Below are 10,885 nucleotides of genomic sequence, written 5' to 3' on the forward strand. Positions count from 1 at the left end.
CTGAATTGTTGTTGCATTGCTTCAGCTTTCTGCCTGGAATTTATTTTAAGAGTATTTCGACAAGTGCCAGAGCTATGAAGTAATTAAGAGAATTACCCACTCATTTTACAAATAAGAATGCTAGGGGCTGACATGGTTGTCTGGCACGGACCGGGGTCAGAGACAGGCGGAAACTGAAGCCGGACTCCAGGGCTCTTTCCTGCTGTGCTCTCTCCACCACACAGCTCGCCTTTTCTGAGTCGCAGGCATTTCAGAGTCAAATGTGAGTGAGTACCACATTCAACCTCTGACTCTTGGAATATACCCTTCAGTTCAAAGCACCGTGGGGTCTCAATGTACCACACACAGAGAAGAGTACCAGGTGCTGCGGAAATAATGCAGCGCAGAGTTCCTGACCTGGGACAGCTGAGAGATCAGGTGAAAATTTCATTTAAATACAATGCTCACAAACATACCAGCCACAGGTGGTAGACTAGTGCACAGGAGCCGAGAGAGAGCGAACAAAAAGCTGTCTGTATACTGTAGAACTGAATGAGCAGGTCATTTGCTATCCCTGGACCTTTAAACCTGCAAAAGGGAAGTACTGGTCGGCCCTGCTCCCAGCCCTGCTAAAATCAAGTACAAAGAGCCTTTATCTCCCAGCCTTGCAGATGAAGTGCGGCTTTCCACGTTCCAGCTTGAGAGCCAGGAGCCGACCTCCCTCCATCCTCAATTCTGAGGCAAAGGTCATGCAGATTGTGACAGTGTTGCTTCCTGAAGATTCAGGTTGGCTTTTCCTTACATGTAAGTGGCAAATATTCCAGCACTAACTGGAGCTAAATTGGAGAGAAATACAGGACTTGGCGCCCAGTGATTATTCTAGCTGGGGCAGCTGATGGCCAGAGTACCACTGATGGATGTGTTCACTACAAGGACCTATCAGGGCCGGTGATTCCATCACCCGGGGCACCGACCGCCACTGTATGACTTCACATTCCAGTATCAGCACTGGAAACTCTCTCCTCAGAGCAGGGAGATGAGATGGCGAGTGGTTCATCTCATGTGCTGACTCCAGGTGCTTCAGGGAGAAAGAACACACGATTTTCAGGTGGAGAGCAGTGATTGCTTAGTGATGTCTGCCACAGGTGTAGGAGAATAAAAAGTGGGATGTGTGCTGGCTGATTCAAACAGAAAGAACGCTAAGAACACTACCTTGTACATCAGGAAACCTGGCCTTTCCATCAGCTTTTGTGTTCCTGGCACTGCCTTCTATAGAAGGATTAGACCAGACAGGATGTTTTAAGGGAGGGTGTGCAGAATTAAGGGAGGGCCCGAGGAATTCGCACAAATTGCACACTTTAGGCAGGTGTCCATTTATAAGTTTGCTGACAAAGTGTTCCTACTTTTTCTCAGATTCTCTCAAAGGGCCTATAATCCAAAGAAAGTTCAGAATAGCTCTTTTTTGCTTCCAACACTCCACGAACATTATCCCTGGGAAGCATCGCATATCTGGTACAGGGCCTTGGGCACAAGTAGTGAAACAGACACAGCCAGAAAGAGCTTTCAATCTAGGTATCAACCTGCCAGGAGCAAAAGGAGTACATCCTACAAGTGTCTCCAGCCCAGCTCAGAGGCGTCCACCCATCGCCTGGGCCCAAGCTCTCCTACATGGGGAGCAGAGATTCCTTGTCACTGGGCTCTGATTTCCAGCTGGGTCAAAACCTTCTGGGGCAACATTTATCAAGTGAGGCCATTTATGGCTTTTTATGTTTCAATCTATATGAGGGAAATATTTGCATTAAGGTGTCTTTAAGGATGAATAATAAGACTGAGGTACTTCATTTCTGTCTAAATGCAATTCTTTAATTATCAGCCTAACTCAAGGTTTCTCAACCTGAGCACTGTATATGTTTTAGGCCAGATAAAACGTGGCTGTGGGAAGCTGTCTTGTGGATTATAGGATGTTTAGCAGTGTGCCTAGTTTCTACCCACTAGATGCCAGCAGCAGCCTCCTTGTAAGCCATGACAGACAAAAATGTCTCCAAACATTGCCAAAGGCCTATTGGGACAAGACTGCCCCGACATGAGAACCACTGGCATAGCTGAATAAGGTTCCACACACATGAGTGACAATCACACTTCCCTTCTATTGACTGGCTGCTCACGTCTCTACAGAGACATATACTTGGGCTTCATGTTTTCAGTTGTACATGGTTATAAAGTTAGTAGGAAGATATTATGGCAGGTGGACCATGTTTTGGAGGAACATGGAAATCCCCAAGAACACAATGAATGTGAGACAACTGATTCTCCCAGGTTGCTGGTGACCATGCAGACGGCTCAAATCCTTTCAGAATGCAATTTGACAATTCACACCTAGCAACAGGCTAAACTACAGATGAGCCTTATAGAAGGAAATAATCCAAAATAGTAATTTTTAAAAGACAGGAGCTATATGGACATTTTAAATATAATCCAAGTAATACAATTTTTTAAATTTAAAAATTAAAAAATAAGAGGCTAGCCGGGCGCAGTAGCTCACACCTGTAATCCCAGCACTTTGAGAGGCCAAGGCGAATGGATCACTTGAGGTTAGGCGTTTGAGACCAGCCTGGCCAACATGGTGAAACCCATCTCTACTAAAAATACAAAAATTAACCAGGTGTGGTGGTGCATGCCTGTAAACCCAGCTACTCAGGAAACTGAGGCAGGAGAATCACTTGAACCCAGGAGGCAGAGGTTGCAGTGAGGCGAGATTGCGCCACTGCACTCCAGCCTGGGAAACCAGAGCTTCGTTACTCCATCTCCAATAAATAAATAAATAAATAAAAAGAGCCTATAGCTAATGTGTTGTCATTATTTAGGAGAAAAATTATGGCAACAGATATTTTTATCCTTAAAATCCCTTTTCATCATTGCATATCTGCCTAATTTTACTTTTAAAACTAAAATTTTTGTGGCCGGGTGCGGTGGCTCACACCTGTAATCCCAGCACTTTGGGAGGCCGAGGCGGGCAGATCATGAGGTCAGGAGTTTGAGACCAGCCTGACCAATGACAGGGTTTTAGTAGAAACCCCGGGTGTTGTGGCAGACACCTGTAATCCCAGCTACTCAGCAGGCTGAGGCAGAAGAATTGCTTGAATCTGGGAGGTGGAGGTTGCAGTGAGCCGAGATCACACCACTGCACTCCACCCAGCCTGGGGAACAGAGCGAGACTCCATCTCAAAGAAAAAAAAAAAAAGAATACACACACACACACACACACATATATACATAATACACGTAAGTAAAAGAATGATGAAATTTTTTTGATGAGGCAATTAAGTAAACATTCGTGTGAACTTGGGCATGGACTGGATAGAGTTAAGTCAAAGGGAAAAGGGCAGGCATGAGGGCTGGGCTGTGGGTGGCTGGTTCTCTCTGAATCCCAAACTTCCTACACATTAGCTGTATTGTTTTTATGAGGAAAAAAAGTGGAAAAAATAAACACAACCTTATCCTGTGACCTGTAAACTGGTTTTTACTATCTTCCCACGGGGCTTAGCTCACTTTTCAATAGTTTAATATTGCTTGGCTTTGATTATAAAAGTATTCCATTCTCACTGTACTTAATGCAAAAATTCGGAAAATCACTGAAAATTCTTAAAAAAAAAAAAAAAAATGCCCACAACGTCATCACCAGGCAATAAACTATTACTATATCAGTATTTTGCCAAAATGGCTTTTAGTCAATGAATCTGATTTAGCTCACGTGGGCACTTGTGAAACACATTTTTAATGCGTTAGGTTGTTGACTTGACCAGTACACCTGTGCCTGACAGAGTTTTAAGCTACATTTTAAGGCATGCTGAGAAATTTGGTTCCTGCTGAGAGCTGGCCTCGTTGTGCGTTTGTGTAGCACATGAATCCGAGAGGGGCCCGCGGGCCCGTGCCTTTCTCAGAGTCCTGCATGGAGCAGAAGGTGCGTGCTCTATCAGAGGTTATGCCTCCATCCGCCACCCTCAGCTTAACCCCCCACCCTCCGGTGGCGTGCACCCTGCACTGTGGCACGCACTCTGAGGTGCACTTACAGGTCGTAGGAGAACTTCCTCTCCAGGTTGGTCTGGTTCTTCTGAAACTGGAGGACATCCTGCTGCAGCCTGCCGTAATTCCTCTGCAGGGTCTTTAACTGGTCTACACCAAGGCGACAAGGAATTGCACAGGTCACTGGCACAATAATGTCATGCATTCATTCAAAATATGACAGAGGCAGACTCACATATCAGACTATAAAGGGCAAGGACAGATCACGACAAAGGAGGGGACAGACAAAAAGCTGAAAACACAGCCCCTCCTCAGAGTCACTACACCCCAGCTGTGGAGAGAGCTCTGGAAGAGCAGCAACCCGAAAGAACCTGCGTCTGGATCCTTTTCCAAATGTCTCTCTTAAATCTCCTTTTTGGCCGCTAGCCTTTAACATATTATTGGAAGCTTCTATGTGCCTGTCTCTTTCGTAGACATCATAAGCCCCGAGATGTCCCCAAAGGTCACACATACCACCCTGCCCTCATCCCCAGTCGACTCATCCTTCCATCTGTAAAACACTGACTTTTGATGTTTGGTCAGATAAGCAGCCACTCCTGCTGACACCCCGCCCTCGGCCACCAGGCTACCCGCCAGCATCCTCCCCCCAGTCATTTATGCACAGCCAAGCCACTCTCCAAGGCCCTGTGCCCATTTAATCACCCAACACTCTCATCAGGGAAACAGCAGCTTTAAGGAAATTAATCAGCACCACCCTGCTGCCCTGATGACTCGGCTCACAAAAGAGCCCTGGTGGGCAAAGGGCCGAAATTGGGGCAGAGGGGAGGGCAGCCACCAGGGGGATACCAGAGTGGACAGCAGCAGCAGCCAGGCCCGGACACAGCCGCGACACACAGGCCAGGACAGATGTAGGCATCCCCGAGGTGTGCCCTCACAACGCTAGACCTACCACAGTCTCAGGTGGAAAATGAAGTGAAATAAAACAGGATTCTGTGAATTATGACACACACAACACGGACTCATCCCAAAAGCCTGCACGTGACACCGGCAAGAGACAAAGCTGTGGCGAAGAGAACAGCTGGGTGGGAGCTGGGCCCAGAGAGAGACGGGACTGGTGACTCTGGCATGGGTGAGGGGTCCTGGAGTGGCGGGCAGGTGCCGTGTTGACTGCAGTGGTGATCCGCGAGACTCTGTTAGGACTTACCCAACTGGGGTAACATATACTGAGGCCATCTGTATGCATGCGTCCAATTATTATTCGTTTTAAATTATACTTTAAATTCTAGGGTACATGGGCACAACGTGCAGGCTACATATGTATACATGTGCCACGTTGGTGTGCTGCACCCATTAACTCGTCATTTACAATAGGTATTTCTCTTAATGCTATCCCTCTCCCCCTCCCCCTCCCCCACGACAGACCCCAGTGTGATGTTCCCCACCCTGTGCCCAAGTGTTCTCATTGTTCAATTCCCACCTATGAGTGAGAATATGCAGTATTTGGTTGTCTGTCCTCGTGACAGTTTGCTCAGAATGATGGTTTCCAGCTTCATCCATGTCCCTACAAAGGACATGAACTCATTCTTTTTTATGGCTGCACAGTATTCCATGGTGCATATATGCCACATTTTCTTAATCTAGTCTATTATTGATGGACATCTGGGTTGATTCCAAGTCTCTGCTATTGTGACTAGTGCCACAATAAACATATGTGTGCATGTGTCTTTACAGTAGCATGATTTATAATCCTCTGGGTATATACCCAGTAATGGGATCGCTGGGTCAAATGGTATTTCTAGTTTTAGATCCTTGAGGAATCACCACACTGTCTTCCACGATGGTTGAACTACTTTACAGTCCCACCAACAGTGTAGAAGTGTTCCTATTTCTCCACATCCTCTCCAGCACCTGTTGTTTCCTGACTTTTTACTGATCGCCATTCTAACTGCTGTGAGATGGTATCTCATTGTTTTTGATTTGCATTTTTCCGATGACCAGTGATGATGAGCATTTTTTCATGTGTCTATTGGCTGCATAAAATGTCTTCTTTTGAGAAGTAGACACTTCAAATCCTTTGCCCACTTTCTGACGTCCTTTGCCCACTTTTTGACGGGATTGTTTGATTTTTGTCTTCTAAATTTAAGTTCTTTGTAAGTTCTGGATATTAGCTGTTTGTCAGTTGGGTAGATTGCAAAGCTTTTCTCCCATTCTGCAGGTTGCCTGTTCACTCTGATGGTAGTTTCTTTTGCTGTGCAGAAGCTCTTTAGTTTAATTAGATCCCATTTGCCTATTTTGGCTTTTGCTGCCATTGCTTTTGGTGTTTTAGTCATGAAGTCCTTGCCCATGCCTACGTCCTGAATGGAACTGCCTAGGTTTTCTTCTAGGGTTTTTATGGCTTTAGGTCTAACATTTAAGTCTTTAATCCATCTTGAATTAAGTTTTGTACAAGATGTAAAGAAGGGATCCAGTTTCAGCTTTCTACATATGGCTAGCCAGTTTTCCCAGCACCATTTATTAAATAGGGAATCCTTTTCCCATTTCCTGTTTTTGTCAGGTTTGTCAAAGATCAGATGGCTGTAGATATGTGGTATTATTTCCAAGGGCTCTATTCTGTTCCATTGGTCTATACCTCTGTTTTGGTACTAGTACCATGTTGTTTTGGTTACTGTAGCCTTGTAGTATAGTTTGAAGTCAGGTAGCATTAATGCCTCCAGCTTTGTTCTTTTGGCTTAGGATTGACTTGGCAATGCAGGCTTTTTGGTTCCATATAAACTTTAAAGTAGTTTTTTCCAATTCTGTGAAGAAAGTCATTGGTAGCTTGATGGGGATGGCATTCAATCTATAAATTACCTTGGGCAGTATAGCCATTTTCACGATATTGATTCTTCCTATCCATGAGCATGGAAGGTTCTTCCATTTGTTTGTGTCCTCTTTTATCTCGCTGAGCAGTGGTTTATAGTTCTTGAAGAGGTCCTCCACATTCCTTGTAAGTTAGATTCCTAGGTATTTTATTCTCGTTGAAACAATTGTGAATGGGAGCTCACTCATGATTTAGGCTCTCTGTTACTGGTGTATAGGAATGCTTATGGTTTTTGCACATTGATTTTGTATCCTGAGACTTTGCTGAAGTTGCTTATCAGCTTAAGGAGATTTTAGGCTGAGATGATGGGGTTTTATAAATATACAATCATGTCATCTGCAAACAGGGACAATTTGACTTCCTCTTTTCCTAACTGAATACCCTTTATTTCTTTCTCCTGCCTGACTGCCCTGGCCAGAACTTCCAACACTATGTTGAATAGGAATGGTGAGAGAGGGCATCCCTGTCTTGTGCCAGCTTTCAAAGGGAATGCTTCCAGTTTTTGCCCATTCACTATGATATTGGCTGTGGGTTTGTCATAAATAGCTCTTATTATTTTGAGATAGGTCCCATCAATACCTAGTTTATTGAGAGTTTTTGGCATGAAAGGCGGTGGAATTCTGTCAAAGGTCTTTTCTGCATCTATTGAGATAATCATGTGGTTCTTGTCTTTGGTTCTGTTTATATGCTGGATTACGTTTATTGATTTGCGAATGTTGAACCAGCCTTGCATTCCAGGGATGAAGCCAACTTGATCGTGGTGGATAAGCTTTTTGATGTGCTGCTGGATTCGGTTTGCCAGTACTTTATTGAGGATTTTTGCATCGATGTTCATCAGGGATATTGGTCTAAAATTCCCTTTTTTTGTTGTATCTGTCAGGCTTTGGTATCAGGATGATGCTGGCCTCATAAAATGAGTTAGGGAGGAGCCCCTCTTTTTCAATTGATTGGAATAATTTCAGAAGGAATGGTACCAGCTCCTCTGTGTACCTCTGGTAGAATTCGGCTGTGAATCCATCTGGTCCTGGACTTTTTTTGGTTGGTAGGCTATTTATCATTGTCTCAATTCCAGAACCTGTTATTGGTCTATTTATTCAGAGATTCAGCTTCTTCCTGGTTTAGTCTTAGGAGGGTGTTTGTGTTCAGCAATTTATCCATTTCTTCTAGATTTTCTAGTTTATTTGGGTAGAGGTGTTTATAATATTCTCTGATGGTAGTTTGTATTTCTGTGGGGTCGGTGGTGATATCCCCTTTATCATTTTTTATTGCATCTATTTGATTCATCTCTCTTTTCTTCTTTATTAGTCTTGCTAGCAGTCTATCAATTTTGTTGATCTCTTCAAAAAACCAGCTCCTGGATGCATTGATTTTTTGAAGGGTTTTTTGTGTCTCTATCCCCTTCAGTTCTGCTCTAATCTTAGCTATTTTTTGCCTTCTGCTAGCTTTTGAATGTGTTTGCTCTTGCTTCTCTAGTTCTTTTAACTGTGATGTTAGGGTGTCAATTTTAGATCTTTCCTGCTTTCCCCTGTGGGCATTTAGTGCTATAAATTTCCCTCTAAACACTGCTTTAATTGTGTCCCAGAGATTCTGGTATGTTGTGTCTTTATTCTCATTGGTTTCAAAGAACATCTTTATTTCTGCTTTCATTTCGTTATGTACCCAGCAGTCATTCAGGAGTAGGTTGTTCAGTTTCCTTGTAGTTGAGCGGTTTTGATTTTCTTAGTCCTGAGTTCTAGTTTGATTACACTGTGGTCTGAGAGACAGTTTGTTATAATTTCTGTTCTTTTACATTTGCAGAGGTGTGCTTTACTTCCAACTATGTGGTCCATTTTGGAATAAGTGTGATGTGGTGCTGAGAAGAACATATATTCTGTTGATTTGGGGTGGAGAGTTCTATAGATGTCTATTAGGTCCGCTTGGTGCAGAGCTGAGTTCAATTCCTGGATATCCTTGTTAACTTTCCATCTCGTTGATCTGTCTAATGTTGACAGTGGGTGTTAAAGTCTCCCATTATTATTGTGTGGGCGTCTAAGTCTCTTTGTAAGTCTCTAAGGACTTGCTTTATGAATCTTGGGCATGCACCCAATTATTTAAAATGCAAACTAGTCTACATGGCAGACCAGAGGCTGCCTGAGGAAAACGGATCACCATGGCACACAAACAAACGTTTGGGGGTGATGAATATGTTTCCTGTGCTGACTTTGGTGGAGTTACTCGACACGTATGCTCTATCAAAACTGCTGTCCAACTGAACCTTTACGTGATACCTCCTACCCTCACCCCCGCAGCCAGGCAGCCTTTTCAACTCTGTGTAACCCTATGTTTCCCCCAAACACATTTCACAAAGTGACCCCTTTTCACATAAGACTAATATTCTTAGAACCTGACTTAGAACTAGAACTCTAAACCAGCAACGATCAAAAAACTATAATGCAAGTTGTATAGGGAATTTTTAACTTCCCAGTAACCACACTTTTAGAGTAAAAATTACTCAACCCAACAGATGATTTAGCCCAATAGCATGTACCGTGCTGACCCTCCTGTCACAGAGAAAGGAGGAGCCCACCCCCCGAAAAAGGACAGCACCCCATTTCCCGCCCCGTGGCTGCTCCAGAAGGACTCAAAGGAAAACCAATCCCCAGCTGCCAAGTTGAGTCACAGCAGCAAAGAGGGGGAACTAAATTGTGCTGGACAGTTTTTCTTTCTTTTTTTTTTTTTTTTTTTGAGACAGAGTCTCGCTCTGTCGCCCGGGCTGGAGTGCAGTGGCCGGATCTCAGCTCACTGCAAGCTCCGCCTCCCGGGTTTATGCCATTTTCCTGCCTCAGCCTCCCGAGTAGCTGGGACTACAGGCGCCCGCAACCTCGCCCGGCTAGTTTTTTGTATTTTTTTAAGTAGAGACGGGGTTTCACCGTGTTAGCCAGGATGGTCTCGATCTCCTGACCTCGTGATCCGCCCGTCTCGGCCTCCTAAAGTGCTGGGATTATAGGCTTGAGCCACCGCGCCCGGCCACTGGACAGTTTTTCTAAGTTTCATGCAATCTAAATTCAGCATGACCCAATTCACAGGTCACATGTATACCATGTGTATACGTAACAGAGCATGTGCCTATGCATGTGCCTATCGTAAGTACTATTTCTATTTCTCAACACATTCATGAGTGACATTCTGAACTCTTCTGTATCTAACAGCTTGCAATGTATTTGGCAATATTGTTTTAAAAGGAAAAGTCTCTTAATGAGATACAGTTAGGCAAAAAGAATAAAGATTGCTCAATGACTCATGACACTATCTGCCATGAGATTATCATGGAGACCCACCTGGGCCTAGAGAAGGATGAGAGAAATAAGAGCTTCCTCCTACAAGGCCAGTGCCTGGCGTGGAGGAGCGAGCAGAACTTACCTTGCAGCACTCGGATGAGCCTCTCGCCTGTGGTGATGTTATTCACCAAAACCGCCTGCAAGGAAGATAAACACACATGAAACACCCAAAAAAACACCTCAGCCTGACAGCCAGATGCGATGGAAACCAACGATGGGGCCGCCCTCCCCAACCCAGTGCCGCTGGCGCTCAGTGCTTGGCCTGGACCCTCCCATGTCTGCTGCTGAAAAGGAACAGCCGGACCTAGAGATCAGCTCCCCACCGCCGCCTCTGGACCCCAGCAAAAGCCAGCGGGTCCGGACTCCACTCCAGCCCAGGAAACACAGCTCCTCCAGGAAAGGGCCAACCAGGCCCTGCTTCCTCCTGCCCAACACAGCAGAGGTTCTGGGCACCCAGAGGACCAATCAGCAACCTCACACCGCACCACACTCCACACCAAAACACACCACGACACACCACACCAAACCACACCACACACACACACCACACCACACAGACACACCTCACACCACTCCACACCAAACCACACCACGGCACACACCACACACACATCAAATCACACCACACACACCAGACCACACACACACACCAAACCACACCACGACACACCACCATCAAACCACACCACACACACACACCACACAC

At 45.0% G+C, this 10,885-nt stretch overlaps 1 protein-coding gene across 2 annotated transcripts in view; it reads right to left on the reverse strand.

Moving 5' to 3' along the window:
* GOLM1 (golgi membrane protein 1) overlaps positions 1–10,885 on the reverse strand; it is a 77,548-nt gene that overhangs the window by 14,989 nt on the left and 51,674 nt on the right. For both annotated transcript variants that reach the window (XM_023229562.2, XM_023229563.2), the window contains exons 4-5: positions 10,262–10,316; positions 4,050–4,152 (exon numbers count right to left, since the gene is read on the reverse strand). In XM_023229562.2, the coding sequence (XP_023085330.2) occupies positions 4,050–4,152; positions 10,262–10,316 (158 nt within the window). The remainder of the gene's footprint in view (positions 1–4,049; positions 4,153–10,261; positions 10,317–10,885) is intronic.

The sequence above is a fragment of the Piliocolobus tephrosceles genome, chromosome 14 (assembly GCF_002776525.5).
Source record: "Piliocolobus tephrosceles isolate RC106 chromosome 14, ASM277652v3, whole genome shotgun sequence".
NCBI classification, from domain to species: Eukaryota; Metazoa; Chordata; class Mammalia; order Primates; family Cercopithecidae; genus Piliocolobus; species Piliocolobus tephrosceles.